Genomic DNA, 18,658 nt, shown 5'->3' with positions numbered 1-18,658 from the left:
TACCCACTGCTCACTCCTTATCTCCTCCTCTCATCTCCTCTAATCTTCTCCCTTTGCCTCTTGTCTCCTCACTTTCTCCTCTCCTCTTTTGTCTTGTTTCCTCTCCTCTTCTCCCTCCACCCTTTCTCCTCTCCTCACTTGTGAGCAGTATAAAGAAAAAGCGAGAGAATGTAAGTGGACGGGGAGAAAGACAGCAACAGGAAAAAAAAAAAGAGAGAGAAAGATTAAGGAGGAGTGGTTCGCCCTCTGTCTCTGTCTGTCCTCCTCTCGTGTTGCTAAAGGGGAAGGCAAGATTCATCATGGCCTTGGCTCGCACACACATTTTTTAAACACTCAGACAGACTTATCCACGCACATAAAAACCACACACACAGAAATGCCCACAGTTGCTCAGGAAAACACACAGATATTCATGCTGGGTTGTACATTAAATAAAATAAAATAAAAAATACACACGCATTCCATTGCATTATTTATTAGAGCTGGTTGGCAGACAGTGGAGGCAGTCAAGCAGCAGAAGCAAGGATGCTGCCTTTTACATATGGCCTTTTCATATACTGCTCTGTGACACACACACACACACACACACACACACACACACACACACACACACACACACACACACACACACACACACACTGTTTCATCCTCGTCTGTCCTTGTCTCTCATCTCTCTTCCCTCCTAAATGATCTCTCATTCCTCTCATTCTTGGTTATCTGTCTCCCCCTGATCTTGTCCTCCCTCTCCCCTCTTCACTTTGGGCCAGCAAACTTTTGAAGTGTTACAAATAGTGCTGTCAAATAGTCGGACCCGGACGAAGCCGGCATACTCAGCTGCTGAATGGGACGAATCCTAATGACTTAATAATCCCCTGAATGTTCCTCCAGCGCCAACATTTCACATTTTTGGGTTTTGAGTGAAATGTCTCGACTACTATTGGATGCATTGTCATGAAATGCGCCGCTCTCCGGATGAATTGTAAAAAACGTGCCATCATTAAGTCAATGTTTTAGTTAAAGACCAAATATCTTCAACACTAATGACATTCCCATTAAGTGCTTTGCATTTAGTGTTAAATATTAAACATTAGGGCGCTAACACACTAAAGTACTTTAAATAGGAATGCATGGAGAAACGTGTCATATTTTAGGTTATGGAAAAAGGTTTTTTTGTAGAGAAATGTAAAATCTCAAACTAGGTATTGAAAGAAATTTGAGAAACTTTTCTCTGTCGCTCTTTTGTTCGTAGAATATTTCCTCTGCTCCGTTCCTCTATCAGCTCAGTTTATTTCGCTCCCTCACAGCGCCCCCTCTTCTACTTCTCTCTTATTACCATGTTTTTCTTCTCACAAATCTCTTTTTTGCCTCTTTTTTTACCGTGTGTCCCTTAGGTCAATATAAAGCAGGTAAAATAAAATCCACATTAGGGGACTGAGTGAGGGAAGGAAGGGGGAGCGAGGGAGGGAGGGAGGGAGGGAGAGAAGATGGAGAGGTTAATGGAGAGACATAGGGGGAGCGAGGGAGTAGGATGGTGGAGAAGAGCTAATAAAGCAGGGATAAGGAGGCTTATAAAGTAATGATAAAATGTAAAGTGAAGTCATACGGTTGATTTGGCACCGTCGTGTGTGTGTTGCTTGTTTTCCTGTGTGAGTTTGTGTGTTTACGTGTGTGTGTTCTTGCCTGATGTCCTTGACTATATGACTGATAATATCATTGCTTCAGGTCCCTGTTAGAGCAGACAGAGAGAGAGAGAGAGAGAGACTTTGCATGTGTGTGTGTTCACATTATGTGTGAAAATGATTGTGTGTGCTTGAATACACGCACTCCCTCAGGTCTTCAAAACGCCACATCACACACGAGCAGACCTTGTTTGTTTTTATGCAATCCTCCTACACACACAATCTTTTAATCATTATATACAGTATCTACAGTATGTACTTGTAGTATGTGAAGGTCTCCAGGTTAATATCAACCATTTGGTTATTGGTGACCGTAACCACAGCACTTCAGCTTATCAGTCCTCGCCTCTTCCTCTTCCTCTTCCTCTTCCTTCTCATCTCTTCCTCTCTGAGTAGGTGGTCATCATTTGTCTTAAATGTCTCCCCACTTGCATCTTTTCCTCACATCTTAGTCCCTCCCAGGTAAGACGTGAGGAGATGTAATGTAAAGATGAGAGGATAGATGAAACGCGTTTCTAATGAAATGAGACATCCTTCCCTCTCAGCATCCTCTGAAGCAAAGCCATGACAGTCAACACCCCACATATGTTACTTTGCACCCAGAGGTAACTCCACACATTTACATAAAGAAACCGCAGTTAAAAGCCACTCGAGCAAGGCAAAGATATGGATCTAGTCAACACTGCAAAATCAGGGATTAAGGCTTTTCCAGATGAATGCTCCTCAAAGCCTTCCCTCATCTGCTCTTCATATTCTTCACCTGCTCTAATGTTACACTTGACGTTTAGTGGCGAGCAGCAGTCGAGGCAAAAAATGCAAAAAATGCATCATTTCGAGGTCACAGCAGATTTATGTTCAAGCTGAACTAAGGAATCCTGCATGAGGCTGACAGCTTGTAGGCTCAGACTGCGCATGATGAAGTCTTGAGAAAGTGATAAAAGCAGCGTGGGGTTCTTTGAGGGGCCTTCCTCTCACCTCAGTATCACCTTAAGAAGTGGCTCAAGAGCAGAATGTTTCCCTGTGAACTAGAGCTGCAACTAAGGCTTATCTTCACGGTCGATTAATCTGCCGATTATCTTCTCCATTAGTTGTTTGGACTATAAAATGTCAGTTTAATTTAATAGTTGGTCTTTACTGCTCTACTGTGAAAACCCCATAACGAGTGGAACTATATACACAGTACATCTTCACTGTTTTTGGCCATTTAACCAAACGTTTCTATCTTCCTCTCTCTTCTTCGGTTTGTCTCTCTGTGCAGGTATTTCGTACCGACTTCATCACGGCCATGAAGCTGCCCGACTCGGCCCAGCTCGGCCCGGACGACTTCTACGTGCTCTCGGACCCTTGGAGACAAGAGTGGGAGAAGGGAGTGCAGGTCCCTGCCAGCCTGGAGGCCATACCAGAGCCTGTGGTCAGGTAGGACACTTACCAAACTCTCACACACACACACACACACACAAACTGCCGTCAAGTAAATGAGGATAGCACATCAAGTGTTATCATCTGTTTTAATGGTGATTCACAACTAGTTCAACCTCTGGCTGCAGAGGCATTATGTCACCATCTAAACACACGGGCAGAGTTCCCACGGTCACAACGTTCTTGTAAGGGTTATGAGATTTGCACGTTTGTTTGCCATGACTTATAGTTGTTTTGGAACATTGGAAAATTGTCAATGAACATCTGGGAACTTGTGAAATTCGAGATTCTAGTTGATGCAACCTTGACCAAATTGAATTTGCTGAAGTACTTTTGAAAGAATGTGAACACAAAATGAGTGTGGTGAGACACCAGAAGGAATAGTTCTGCGGAGATTATCCGACGCAACTATTTATTTCAAGTTGCAAAGCTGTCATACATCCATCAACGTTTTTGGAAATATCCTGCCAAAAATGTGGCATTGAATTGTAATAAAGCGTGGGAACCCTTTACATAATTAAACCGCATGTGATTACAATCGCATTGTATAGTTTTATTTGTGGCATAACTGTAAATGGAATACATGCACATACACACAGAAATACTCAAACACAAACTGAGATCCTTGGCTTTTTACACTCTAACGCATTCCTACACAAATACATACTATGGGAAGCGGCTCTGGATGCACACGCACACACGCACACGCACACACAGAAGCAAGCTGGTAGGCAGATGTGCAGGCATGCACTTCGACCCACTTTTGTTCACTCATACTGTAGATTAGTCTGTGCACGCTCCTCCTCTCTCTCTCGCCCCGGTAGGTTGTTGTAGCTCTCTACTACGACTGCAGCTGCTTCACATACCCATGTGGTTTGTTTGGCGTTCTAGGAACTAATGAAAATGCTCAGACTGCCTGGTAATGCCTGTTAAACAGACATGTCATACTGGGAGGCCACACACACACACACACACACACACACACACACACACACACACACACACACACACACACGCACGCACATTCTCGTTGGGAGACAGACAAATGATCATGTGAGATTTGGTCAAATGTTCTGTTCTCCATAAAACATTTTTATTTATTTACCTGCTTCAAGAAACCAGATGTGAAGGGAGCTCACTAACAACAAAAGAGACAAGTCAATAAAAAGTGAAAAAACTTCTTTAATTAAGATTTAATTGCAAAGTGACATTTGCTTGCATATGAAACAGCCAAAGAAATTGCTGAACATGATGCATTGAAGATGAAAAGACTCAGTAATACTGTGGTAAAGTGCACTATTTTATGTTATTAGAAGCATTTTGTGCCGTTTGTCATCCTTTTTTACCAAGTAATTCAAGGACTAGAGTGGAAAAGAGTCATTGTGTTGCAGCGAGTTAAAAATCCATTAAATGTGTTAATTCAATTAGTTCATTTAAAATATTTAAAATGATATATCTCATTTGATTTTTGAGGCTAGTAGAAAGTGGATGGTGGGTGATTATGTCGTAAAAAGTGTTCTGCCACGCTTAATTGCAACTTTAACTGTGCAATTGAAAAAGAGAAAAAGAGAAGCCTGTCGGATCCAGTAACATAAATAAACACTTACAAATAAAACAAGCGAAACGTAACTCAAATCGAGTGTTGCTGCTTGCATTAGCAGTTTTTTCTCGCGAAGAGGAATCAAGTTTCCATAATTGAAAAACAATGTGCAGTTCACAAAGACGGAGAAAAAAAGAGATAAAGAGACGAAAATACAAAAAGAAAATCTCTATAATTTCCGATAAATGTGTCGCACTTACTGTTTACATTGTCTAATAGGTTAATATCTCAGCAGGCACACGTATGTGACACACGCACACAAACCGTACGGAGCTAGCAGATTGAAGAGAGCCGGAAGGCAGAGAGATAGATGAGCAGATTGGAAGAGAAAGAGCAATGGCAGAGATAGATAAGGATAGATGGATGAATCGGGGCTAATATATTATCTTGCATGCGATAGGGTGATGAAGTGATATACAGTGATGCGGGAATGGAGTAATGATGGATAGATGGGGAGATAGAGGACAAGAGGGGTGAGTGTAAGTGTGATTGAGCTTGATGGTCTCGGTCAGAGTCTCTGACAGCGATTTGTACATCTTTTTCCCGCCGTCTGTCATCTTGAAGCCACTACTTTTCTCTCCGTGCCTCTTTTCTTTTGATATGTTTGGGCTGAAATCGGCAGCGTTGCTTGAGACTTCCTTGGTTTTACCCGTACGAGCCCCTGTGGTCGGGCAGAATATTCGGTAGGAAACCTTATTCCCACACAGCAACTGATGGCTTTTCAGTATTTGGTTAAAAAAGATTGTGTGTGTATATACACAAGAAATTAGCTTAACAAGAAGAAGACATATCAAATCTTGATATGTCTTGCAGAGCAACACAGACAAAGTTTATGTTACAAGTTCACAAACATCTGCTCAAAACAGGGAATACATATTGCACAGTAGATTTTGAGCCACTGTGTTAGAACAGGATTAAATGTAAATGTATACCTTGTTTAGTGAAGAACAGAATAATTGGTGCAAGACTTTCAGTGCAGTGTTGCGGCATTAAAATCCGAGCGCTGTGCAGCGCCTGTGGTGGAGCTGCCACCAAGTTGGACTTGATCTCTCTATACAAAAACAATGACACACATCGGTGCAAAGCTTCTGATGAGAAGATTGATACCACTTGTGTTAATATGAGGCTACAGCCAGCAGCCGCTTAGCTTAGCTCAGTTTAGTTTAGCTCAGTTTAGCTTAGCTTAGCTCAGCTTAGTTTAGTTTACAGCTAGCATGGCTCTGTCAAATTGAATCTGCTCGGTGAACAGGACGCTGCTTTCATTCTAAATGTTGCTCATATTAAAGATATTTTGTGAATTTAGGAGTAAAAGTATGAATTGAGGTAGTTTCCCTCTCCTGCTGTCTCCTTCTATCCATTTATGTCATGTTTCCTTCTTTTGAGTTTTTTTTTTTGTCTTGATCCAACTCTCCTGTTCACGCTCTCCTCTTTAATTTTTCTTCCTCTCTCGTCTAAGTCTTCATCTCTACATTTCTCTCTTTCCCTGGCTTCCCTCCTTCTCCTCCCACCTTCTCCTCTTACTTTTGCTCTAGTTGAGCCGGAGGCGCAGACACATTTTTCTTTTTCTATTTTTTTTTTTATGAATAATGACATCATCTCCAAAAATTGTTGGAGAAGAAAAGGGCTGCGGGCCCTGTCTGGCTTTGACAACACTCCTCTTCCACATTTCTCTCTCGCTCTCGCTCTCTCTCTCTCTCTCGCTCTCTCTCTCTCTCTCTCTCTCTCTCTCGCTCTCGCTCTCGCTCTCGCTCTCTCTCTCTCTCCGATCTCTTTGGACCAATTTGGCCCCTGCAGCATGATTTTCAGTAAAACTGTTGTGGCGCATGGCGAAGAGGTCATTATGGTTTGATGTTGTTTATTGTGTACCTCTCCTTACCAGAACACTGCAGGAGAGACACAGGGAGAGGAGGAAGGTGAGGAGTGAGCTCTCCTCCCCTTTCTGTCTCCTGTCCTTCTCCGGCCACTTTCTTTCTGTCCTTTACCTTCCATCTGTCATTCTCTCCTCTCATGTTTCTCTCTCTCTCTCTCTTCACCCACTGCCCCTCATCTCCTTTATAATTTCTCTCTTTCCCCCTGACTTTCCTCTTGCTTGTCGTCCTCTCTGACCGTCTCTCCTCCCTCTGTCTTTTTTATTTTATCACTCACTTCCCCCTCTTTTCCCCTTCTCTCTCTCTTTCTCTTTCTCTCTCCCTCTCCATGGTTTTGTCGGGGCTGAGTAGAAGTAATTAGCCGTTGCGTAACAGTGGCTATGCTATGTGCAGACGGTGAATGGAGCTTTGGCAGTGACTCGACAGCCTCGGTCCCCAATGACAACGCCGAGCCGCAGAGGGAAATAATTACACATGCACATGAGAAGATCTGCGCCTTTTCACAAAATGAAAGTAATGAGATAGTGGTTATTTTATTTATTGCTTCATTTTTCCCCCTTGGACTGGTGGCCGAGTCAGTGAACGTGAACCCGTTGTTTGTGGTTTGGCTGAACACACTGGCCTTTAAAGGGTCTCTACGCGGGATGCTCATGAGATGTAAAGCTTAAGCTCAGTTGAGATTGCAGAACAACATACATCACATGCTCCCCAGTGATGGAATATCTGTAGGTCAGGTTTCCGACAACTATTATCACATGCAAAACTTGGGTCAGACAGGCATGGATGTTATGTAAAACACTCAGTCAACAAGCTTTAACTCCTGCCCACAGGGGATGGAAGGTTCGAACACTGAGAGAGGATGTAAATACGGTTGCTTGATAAGGCAACAAAGTGCTGTACGTTGAAACCTTGGCCAGATAGTTTTTAAATACCGCCCATGTTGTTGCATGTTAAAGCAATGCAAGCCTCCATGCATAGAGAATATAGACACTCCACTAAACACAATTGCAAGAGAGGCGCAGATCCGAACCAAAGGCAATTTTAGACTATTAGTCTGCTTGTTTTATGACACTCTAACAGCTGCCAAATACTGAACACATTATGAAATGACAGCGATGTCAGTTGAAACTGAGTACTGCTGAAAACACATTCGGTAATTTGTCCGGTGTGTTTTCTAGAATTGTAAGAGCTGTGGACTTGGCAGATTCAGACGGGATAAAAATTATATTCGACTTGGACCTTCTTCAGTAAAGCTGATTGAGTTGGAATGGGCCTTTAGAGAAAGGGAAGCACATATGTCAAGCTTTGCTTTCAGGTGCAGGTACAGAGAGGAAGTGCTCGCCAACATAATTTGAATAGATGGAATTCCTATGGAACCTCTTACAGTATGTAAAACATTTGGGTTATTATTCACTAAACAGGCAGTTTCCATTTATATATAGAAATACATCTGTTTAAGCACACACACACACACACACACACACACACACACACACACACACACACACACACACACACTCTTTCACTGGGTAAGTCAGACAGTGTTGCAGTGGGTCAGAAGGCTAATCGGCTACTAATGACTCTGTGACTGTCAGTTCAAACACACACACACACACACACACACACACACACACACACACACACACACGTAGATAATGGATTGAAGAGAGCCTGAGGGCAGTAAGATAGACTGAGAGAAGGACAAATAGCTGGATAGTGAAGATGGAGGACAGTCTAAATGTCACATATTGTAAAGCTTTAGCCGTATTTAAAGCTTAGACGGTATACCTGGACATGTTCAGCCACCAAGGCTCTTGTCATATTGTGAGGATTTATAATCCCCAGCTCAAATTCACAATTTATGTGTGCAAAAACATAAGGTATATTCCTTCATAGTCTGTCGGATATTTCTTTTCTTCCTTGGAGAAATTATCCAATTCTGTGACTTCCTGTCAGGAAAGAGAGAATCTGGAACACCTGCAATAAATGTGACATTTGTTTCGTCTCAATCTATCTGATAACAATCTGAGAAATAGCCAGCTAAAGGTCAAGACAGAAGCACTGAAGCGACTGCATATAGGACAAAGTAAAAAAAAACACCAGGGAAACAGCGAGGGAAGGAGTAAAAGAGTGGTGGTTAGATGACAAGAACCCCTGAGGGATTTTAACTGCCTGGCCCAGCTGCAGCCTCGTACATTAGTAAGTCACCGTACTTATGTGTGACTGTTTACTTTCATGAGCGTGTATTGTATGCACACACATTGTGTGTGTGTGTGTCTGTTTTGTATGTATCAGTACGTCCACAACAACATCTGGAAATTCCCCTGAGATTCATGTGCTCTTTCCAAAACAGCTCTTTATCAGATGATAAGATGACTCAGAGCAGCATCATCAGCCTCATTGTGAACAGGGTCAGAGAGTGCACATGAATCACACTCTACTGATGTGTGTTGGTAGTCTATTCTATGGTTGTAAACGTTGTAAAGGAATTAAGAGGCTGGTTTGCGCTTACATGGATGTGTTCAACCTGTTGCTCTGGGACTTGTAGATATGTGATGGGACAGAGGGATTTGATGAATGAAAGACCTTTAAGTATATGAATGAATGGTTTGGCTGAACCATAGACTGAACTACAACTTGCATCACGCTTACTGTACCTCAGACTTATCTGAAAGAGTTAAGCATAGATCAGAAAGTAATAATCTGAAACAATATATGTTTATATGCGTTTAGTTTGTATCCTGTCGGCAGATCTCTATCTGATCATGCTATATAGTTTTAGAAAGTCATTTTGTTTTTACTTTTCTGGTTGACTTTCTCCAGTTTTGTGAGGTCAAAGGGGAATACGATCTGCTGAGTTCTTGCCTGCTTTCCTAAATATCTTACTAAAGAGCTGACTGACTAATGGGATACTTACTGACTTGATGACTTTATAAGTACAAACTGGATTCCTTGATGATGTGCGTAGCAGTCAGAGATGAATCGATGGCTTCTTAACCAGAGCTGCATGGATCCAGGTTGGATGACTTACTGACCTGTTGATGGACAGTCAGTCAAAAGCCAAATTCACCCACATTAACTCACCACCACATTGCTATGAGGGTTCAGCGGGTGTATTTTTGACCACAGACTGATGATTTGGTTGCTTTTGGCTGCCTGTGCGAGTGAATATGAGAACTGTATTTCTTAAAATATGAGCTAAGGAGCCAAATTGGACCCTTGGGCCTGTATGACAAAACTAATAACATGTTATAGTGAGAAATTGCTTTTGATCTTGTTCCTGGGGGAAGGGGCTTGATAAACCTCCTACTGAGGCTTGAGGGGAACCATAATGGCAAATAAAGCAACATTATAATATAGTCTCATGTCTGGATGAGTTCATCGAGTCACTCGGTACATCTTTCACCACAGCTAATGGAGACAACTGTTTTGACTGAAGCATGCCTGGTTGATTGAGTCATTGGCTGGCGGAGTAACTGACCAGCTTGTTGGCTGACGGTATATTGGCTGAATTGATGAATGGCTGACCGATTAGCTATCTCTGATTGATGGAGCTGCTTGCCACCTGGCTGACTGGTTGTTTCTGGGCTGATGGACTTCTTTCTTGACTTAATGAAAAATTGTACGCAGGGAAGATCATTGTGTAGTCTTTGCCATTATCCAGGCACACATTTTCTGCCTCTTTACCACTTGACTGGGTCAGTGGGGCTGTCGCTTACCACATTTCAGGCTCACTGCCTGTCTGGCTAACCGACCGCAGTGACCTCTTGCCTGGGTGGCTTGCTTGTCGACTGCCTGGCAGAACAGCCATTTCCTTGAATGGATGAGTAAAAAGGGTCAATGGGTGGTTGAATGAAAATAAGAAAAAAAATATTCTCTACCCTCTCATCACCACAGTATTGTGGCTGGGTCACCAGGAGCTTTATTAATCGCACAAAAGACAAGCTGCCTTGTTTGCAGACGGACATCTGGCAGTCTGAGGGAACTTCTTGTACTAATGGCCATTATCCAAGTGAAGAGCAGAATGACTGCTTGAGTGGTCCATCTTTGACCACATTTTTAGGCCAGCTGCCTGACTTTATTGACTGACCGGCTGGCTTGCTGACTGGCTGGCCGACCTCACTGAAATGTCAGAGAAGTCAAAACTGGCAGGCTGACTCTTTGACCGCAGTGACTGTGTGAGTGTTGGCCAGAACTGAGCCGTTTTCTGGTTCCAGCGAGTGAGTCAGACTCCGGCTAAACCCATTCACCTTTGGAGGCTTGTGGGCAAAGACTGGCTTCAGCCTGGGGACTGGATCCTGGGAAATTTAAACATGTCACCTTCAAACAATAGTTTTTGACCTGCTGAGTTGTGTGTGTGTGTGTGTGTGTGTGTGTGTGTGTGTGTGTGTTGGAGCTGGCAAAGCAATCCGCCAAAACCTGAATGGGTCGGCATGCGTCCACATTCCCCACCCAGAAATTAATTTGGCAGTTTTAGATAATTTGGAGGCTGGACCGCAAAGGCAATGTTTGTACAAGGGAAAAAAGAGGAGAACTAGTCTGAGTTGATACATTAATGCAGCCTTTCTTAAATTTCATTATGAGAAAAACTGTTTTGTTGAGTGTGTGTGGGTGTGTGTGGCTGGTGGTGTTTACGGCCGGTTTTGTGTGTATTTATGCGTGTATATGCATGTCTCTTTGTTGTTCCCCACATGGATGTCATGTGTCATGTAAGTAAACCCAATGTGTGGGAGTCTGGATTGTGTGTGTTTAGGTGCCTGCATTCATGGATGCATAGTTTATGTATGCGTGTTTTGTGTGTGTGTGTGTGTGTGTGTGTGTGTGTGTGTGTGTGTGTGTGTGTGTGTGTGTGTGTGTGTGTGTGTGTGATACATGTCATCCCTCTGGTATTTCTTGTGAATACTCATATATCTCACATGGGAATATCATCCACTTCTTCTCTCACTCTGCTACACTAACACACACTCTCTCTCTTATTAAGTCACACACATACTTACTCCACTTCACTGTCTTTCTTCATTTTAAAGGAGCTGTAAGCATCTTCTCCTCTTCTACAGTAGTTCCTCTGTGGTAAGGCAGATCAAAGCCCTTTGCCTTCTGCACTGTGGGTTCAGCAACATCTGGAGCACGGCGTCCGCCTTTTACCAATCAACCATCTGCCACCCTCACTTGGTGTGTGTGTGTGTGTGTGTGTGTGTGTGTGTGTGTGTGTGTGTGTGTGTGTGTGTGTGTGTGTGTGTGTGTGTGTGTGTGTGTGTGTGTGTGTGTGTGTGTGTGTGTGTGTGTGTGTGTGTGTGTGTGTGTGTGTGTGTGTGTGTGTGTGTGGGAGGGAGAGAGAGCGAGAAACAAGAGAAGATAGTAGATAGATACTGGAATTCCCCGTGACAGTTTCTGTTGTATCTCTTCTTCTTCTTCTTCTTCTTCTTCTTCTTCTTGCTTTGCTCAAAGACACTTCAGCAGGGTTGATGGGGTTTCGTGCATGAGCCCCCATCAGTTTGCCATGAGGAGGCCATTGACTTTAACGTTCACATAAGGGAGGCTCGTGCACCCTGGCTGGCCACTTAAACCCAACCGCCTCCAGGAGAGTAAACACTGTTTACTGCTGCTTTGTCTCCCAGTAGAGCCCCGAGGCCCAGGCCTCACATAAAATCTGGATGTATGAACAGATAGAAAAAAGGTAGATAACCCGACAGATGGATAGATGGAGTTTATTGGACGCATAAGACTTTTTAAGCAATGACACAAAGGCCTTCTGATAATATGACTCCCTTGCCAATTATCCAAGTGGCTGCAGACTGCAGGAGAGAAAGGGACCTCTGCAACAATCTGATTTTTATTATTGACGGGGAACATATACGGTACAGCATAAAGGTTTGTTAATGTTTTCAGTCAGGCTTTTCCTGCAGACAAACCTAAACATTTCAGTCTGTTGCTTAATAAGCAGCTTATCTTTGATTTGGCACAATGCAGCAAAAAGAGGAGCAGCAGACGTCGGTACCAGAACTCGGTCACTTGTTAAGCAGAAGAATCTGCAGCATGTGTCTTTTGAATTGGCTAAAAAGGAACATATGTGTGAAACTCTGTTGCATGATTCAGCTTGATACTTTTCTGACCGCAAACGTATTCTCGAAAGATCAACCCACAAGTAAAGCTACTTTCGGGGAGTGGTAGTGGAGGGGATACCGATTATCAAGCTGGGTAAACCCCTGAAACCATGCACTGATATGAACTAACTGCATTTGTATCTCTTTATACCCTTATCTTACAGTAGCTAGTGTTAAAGATGCCCTTCTAAATGACACACTCTTTAATATCACTGCAACAAAGATGAACAAAAAAGAGAGGGAGATTAAGGGTAGAAAGAGGAAGTGCGAGAGACTGGGAGGGAGATGAAAGAGGGACAGAAGAAGAGGAAAAATGGAGGGATAGAGACACTGTGGGGAGAAGGGATGTTGATGGGGAGGAACTGAGGGAATAAGTAAACAAACAGGTACTGTAGATGAGGCGGTTGAGTGGAGCGGTACGACGTCTGTGGATCTGCTGGGAATGACAAAAGGAGGGAAAGAGAGAGAGAGATGGACACACAACAGAGCTTTGCCATTGCTTTATCAAATAAAAGTAGTACCCTCGCTCGTCTATCCTCTCCCTTGTGTTGCCTAGCCGCTGTTTTCTGTCAATGTGGGTTTAATGGAAGCTTTCAGGCACAGAATTAAAGCAAGTGGAAATGTACCTCTGAGGGGCAGACTTGGAAGTGGTGTGCCCTGCAAGGAAAGAAATTGAAACAAAGCTCATTGAAACGGCCCAGAGGTAGGCAAGAAGAATTTTTAAGCCTCCAACATCAACCAGGAACACAGAGTTGATGCATTTTCCACTGCAATGAGACGATCCTTACATTCCTGTGGAGAAAAACGTACTCTCGTAAAACCTTATTCTGTCTTGTTTGCGTTTGTTGTCTGCTTACTGTTTACTTATGAATAATCATTGAATGATTAGTTTTTTTCCCTTTTGACATCAATGGCACAGTTGTTCGCAGGGCTGGATTAAACGTTTGCTCTTTAAAATATAAAAAGAAATAGTGAAAAGTGTTAATCTAAATGTTCCCGAGGTAACTTCTTCAAAGGTCCCAAACCAAAATATATTTAGTTTACAATCACATAAGACAAAGAAAAGCAGGAAACTTTAACTAATGTTTGGTATTTATTGTAGAAAAACTACTTAAATCGATAATCTGCATAGTTTACGATGCATTTTTGAACCTGTCACTTACTACGTTTACAAGCAAACAAGTAGTTGGTAGGGTTGAGGAACATACAGAGCCACGCCACGGGGCCGGGAGCACCTGTGGTCTGTTTTTCTCTTCGTTCCCAATAAGAAGGTGCCGTTTGTGTCTCCGTGTGCGACAGGGCTGTGCATATTTTTAGCAGGAGCTGTCGTCTGGAGGACTGGTGGTGGTGGTGGGCTGTTTTTGAAGTGCTGGTGGGCTTACTGGAAGTGTGTCAGACAGGAGAGGAATGCAGGAAGAGGGTGGAAGTGTGTGTGTGTCTGTGTGTGTCTGTGGGAGAGATGTATAGAGACAGGACTTGGGTAGCCCCTGATGCTTGATGTGTACATAAGTGTAGTGTGTGTGTGTGTGTGTGTGTTTGTGCACGTTTGTGTGTGTGTGTGTGTGTGCGCATGTCCAAAGCCTCATTGCTTCAACCTGTTATTCCACCCCCGTTGTCTTGGTTTCAAAGCCCGCAGGGGTTTCCCACAGTGTCTCTGATAATAAAGCTGACACTGGGTTGTGCTGAGATAGTCCAATATTCTCAGGATACAAAGACAAACGTTGTGTTGTAAACACAGCTATGAATAACTAGGAAAGAACTATCAAGGAATGTATCTTATTATTTTCACCATGAAATCCAAGTAAAAACATTGAACATGATTAAAAATGAGCGTTTTCCCATGACAACAGTGATTTAAATGTTAGAAAAACATCCAAGGTCATATTTACTGTCCCTCCCAGAGGAAACGAGTACAGCAGTCACAGGAAGAAAAATGAACACAGACGTCAACAAACACAGCAACAACAACTGATATCGGCCTCATTTGAAACTTTGTATGTAAACATCCTGGGCTCCCCTGGGCTTGTAAGGGGGTGGGGGGAAAGAGAAAAATAACGAGTGATGTTTTAATATTTCATACTACTAAAAAGCGATCAGCTGGAGCCCGCTGTGGTTCAGATTTGGATCCGCTTCCTTGAAATTTGAAACATCACAGGAGGAGAAACACAACTGTCGATGGCATCAAAAGAATCAAAGCTTCTACAGATTATTAGCAGATCGTTCCTCATCTTTCCTCAGTCTGGTCGGGTTGCCGCTTTTCTCTCTCTCTCTCGGGAGCATTGAGGTTTTTTTCAGTATCCAAGCCAATTATTGGACCGTTCGGCAAAGCAGTCTATTCGAAATGACTTTCCTTTCAGCTGTTGCATACTTTCCCCAAACCCTCACAGCAGGAGAAGAAAGAGAGACGTGTGCTGTACCGAACATGGAAACCTGCTCGTCTATGATATTTAATAACACTGAGGAAATTAAAAGTGCTCAGTCAATAAAAGCACCTGTTTAGGAGCAAACTTGAAAGTACTTGTACGGCCAAAGGGACGTTTTGTGTAAAAATCCTTTTAAACAAAAGTTACATCTATGCATATTAAAGGATACACTGATGCATATATTCTTCATGCACTATAAAAGTAATGGCAAAACAGCATCTTGTAAATGTAAAAAGACTTGGTGTAATATATCAGCCCAAAGAAATATGTAAATATGTGCATCCCACTTATTTCTAGGCAATACTTTTTGAATGTACAGTATGTCACTAATGATGTCAAAGAATGTCATTTTACTAGCAACCTGCTTTGTCTTTACGAGCACTAACTGCGAGTATATTACTGAAATTGGAAGAGAAAAGTCTTCCTTTTTTAATGCTTAACAGTTATTACAGGACAGTCTGTCGGGACAGAGGGTGGCTCTGTGCCGAGTGTAAACCTTGTGTCGTATTTCACAGGTGATTCTTGATCAGAGGGAACTACGATCAATATATCAATGATGACAACCGTAGCTGTGTGAAACCTCAATGCATTTTAATTTCCTCTTTCCAGTCACAAATATTTGTTATATAAAGGAAATTACGATGTTGAGATTAGCACAATGTTTCCGTCTTTTGTCGAGTGATTTCTGCTTTAGTGCGCCGTCCAACCAACATCCAAACTTCAGCCATACGCACCCCACATTTTACTGCCAGTTTCATCAACCCCCTTCTTCTCGTGTGTGTGTGTGTGTGTGTGTGTGTGTGTGTGTGTGTGTGTGTGTGTGTGTGTGTGTGTGTGTGTGTGTGTGTGTGTGTGTGTCAGCTGCAGAGAAAGATTTGAGGTACAAAAAGAAAACTGCAACCAGTCAGACTTTGACACATCTGGCTGCGACTACACTGTGGTCTCTTTGGTAATTAACAGGGGAAGAAGGTTAATGTGGAACTGACATTAAATAATAAAATACATTCAATTAAAGGACAAAGAAAATCCACAATGTCTTTTTCTTTTTTAATGGACTTGTTTTGTGACTTTATGATAATAATAATAATAATAATAATAATTATAATTACCATATCGGCTTGAAATTGTGTTTGTTTGCCGATTTCTGGTTTCAGAGGTTTTTTATTCTCGTTCTGCTTTAACCCATCAACTAACGAGTAACGCATCCATCCCGCAGACGTCATGTACGGTGACACAGAGGAGGTCAATAGGAGCAGTTAACATTTTCTTAATGCATCAATGAAATATAAATTTAAGTCGACTTCCTACTTTCACAGCTGCGTCAAGCGCAGCTACTTTTAGGACACGCAGTGAGGAAGCTAACTAGCTAATGTAGAAAGAGACTATTCTTTACTACCGACAGACCTATTTGAAAAGTTACAATGCTGTAACTAACTGCAACTACTTCGCTGGTAACATAACTAATTCATAATAAATAAAAACAAACTAATTGTGTGTGACATCCCCCTCAGTGGCTCCCCATGTAGGGGTCAGTAGAGGCTACCATACATTTTTGGCAAGGACCATGTTTGTTTATGGTAATTGCACTAATCTCTCCAAATAGGTATGCTAATGATTTACTGTTGCTGAAAATGCTACACTTAGCACCTCGAATATACCGGATTGCAGATTTGCGCTGTATTTGCTTGAGAAATGTTGATTTAGCAAAAGGGGGCAAAAAAGTAAGGGGAATAAAACCCATGCGTTGGCAAAAAGACAAATTGCCGGCAGGCTAGTAATGGGTAGGAAAAAGCTGAAGAACTCGGAGCTTAAATGTCGAATCAAAACAGCAATCTCCTGATGTCATCTATATATTTATTTAACGCAATAAGTCAAACAAAGAAAATATTCTCAGCTGAGGACACATTTCGCGTCGCCGTTTCCATAGACCGCATGGCTCAAAGAGCCCCCTCGTTGCGGTCTCACGGCTCCGCTCCAGGTGTGCCCAAACATTTGAAAATTCGCATCTAATACATGGAGTAGGCGTTGACCTTCTCCTCATTGGTCCCAGTTTGGCGCCTACACGCTCCTCCGTCAGCAGTCCGGAAGTGATGGTTTGTTGACCTGTTACTCTTAAAGGGGAAGTGCCCCTATTATGTTTGTAATACATAGTTGTGCAGAAAATACATAATTGTGCAGAAAATACATAGTTGTGCAGAAAATACATAATAGTGCAGAAACATATTCGTAGTGTCGTAATACATATTGATTGAGGTAGGACAAATACATGTGATAGTCTTTCCAGTGTGGATTAATGAAGATCAGGATTAATTTACCTGACAATTCCCCCTTTACACACCATTTATGGTGTGTATAATCTCCAGTAAATATAAGGCACCGAGTGGTGTACAAATTCATCATATGGTATACAAGAATACATTCATAGTGCACTTGTTTTTATTCCAGTCATAAAAATACCTTCTGTATAAAACCAAAGAACTTCATTTGTTATTCCAGCATAAAGACAATTAGCTTCAGTATAATAAAAAACACTTCCAGTAAAAGACAGTAAATATTAGTAAACTTTTAATGTCTGTATAAGATTGTAATATCTGTATACGACTGAGAGACTGTAACTACAATAAAGTCAGTGGCTTCGGTATGGCAGCAAAGAACACTTTGTAGAGTTATTCACACGAAATCATCTTCCTGGCTGTCGTGTTCCTGCTCTATATCATAGTCTATGAGTACCCACTGTTTGATGCTAGCTCTTTGCTGAGTCTGTCAAGTCCTTCCAAAGCTCTGGTAAAGGATCCATCAGGGGCTGTGTTATTTGGGATGAAAGTACAACACAGAGCCAAACAATTTGCAGACACCCCCTTTTTCAGCTAGCACCATGTCTAATGCAATTCCGTTCTGTAATCAGGCTAGTTCTATCAAATTGCATAAATCTATGGAGAGGGGCTGATACTCGTGTACATTTGTTTTGTTATTGTGGAATCAATCAATCTCGTCATGCGGCTTCTAATTTATGGTATATAACAACATCCACATACAGTAAGTATTTAGAATCAGAATAATCTTTCTTGTCATGTAGGTTTTCACCTACAAAGAATTTGCTCTGGGTTAGCTGGCACATGAATATAAAAAATGCATAAATATTTACAAAATATAAATCGGTGGAGATAATGTACAAATTAATATTGATATAGCTATTAATGCTGAAGATACCAGTGACATGAGAACTCTCCATCTCCCGGACCGTCTTTCCATAGCATCACCAGACTAATTCTCTACCCCTGAATTCTCTGCTAATTCTTTATATAATGTTGTCAATCTTTGTAAGGCTCTAGTAACTGATCTCTCTGAAACAGTATTATTTGATATAATTGTGCAACAGGATGATCCAACATGGCACACACACCTCCTTTCTCTGCTCGGAGCATGTCTAAAAACATTCTATCATGTCAATAAGCTGGAAGCTGCTTGTTGTTCAGCTTGTCCCTTAACGGCATCCCTTGTAATAATTAATAAACCTCTGTTAGATGCAATGAATGTAATTAGTCCACATTCTTATTAGTAGTTG

General features: G+C 42.1%; 1 protein-coding gene across 2 annotated transcripts in view; it reads left to right on the top strand.

The window, feature by feature from the left end:
* jade2 (jade family PHD finger 2) overlaps positions 1-18,658 on the top strand; it is a 156,201-nt gene that overhangs the window by 39,689 nt on the left and 97,854 nt on the right. For both annotated transcript variants that reach the window (XM_029448510.1, XM_029448509.1), the window contains exon 4: positions 2,938-3,095. In XM_029448510.1, the coding sequence (XP_029304370.1) occupies positions 2,938-3,095 (158 nt within the window). The remainder of the gene's footprint in view (positions 1-2,937; positions 3,096-18,658) is intronic.

This window comes from Cottoperca gobio, chromosome 14 (genome assembly GCF_900634415.1).
Source record: "Cottoperca gobio chromosome 14, fCotGob3.1, whole genome shotgun sequence".
Classification (NCBI taxonomy): Eukaryota; Metazoa; Chordata; class Actinopteri; order Perciformes; family Bovichtidae; genus Cottoperca; species Cottoperca gobio.
The sequence above is the reverse complement of the archived record's forward strand: the minus strand, read 5'-3'. Positions and strand labels throughout refer to the sequence as shown.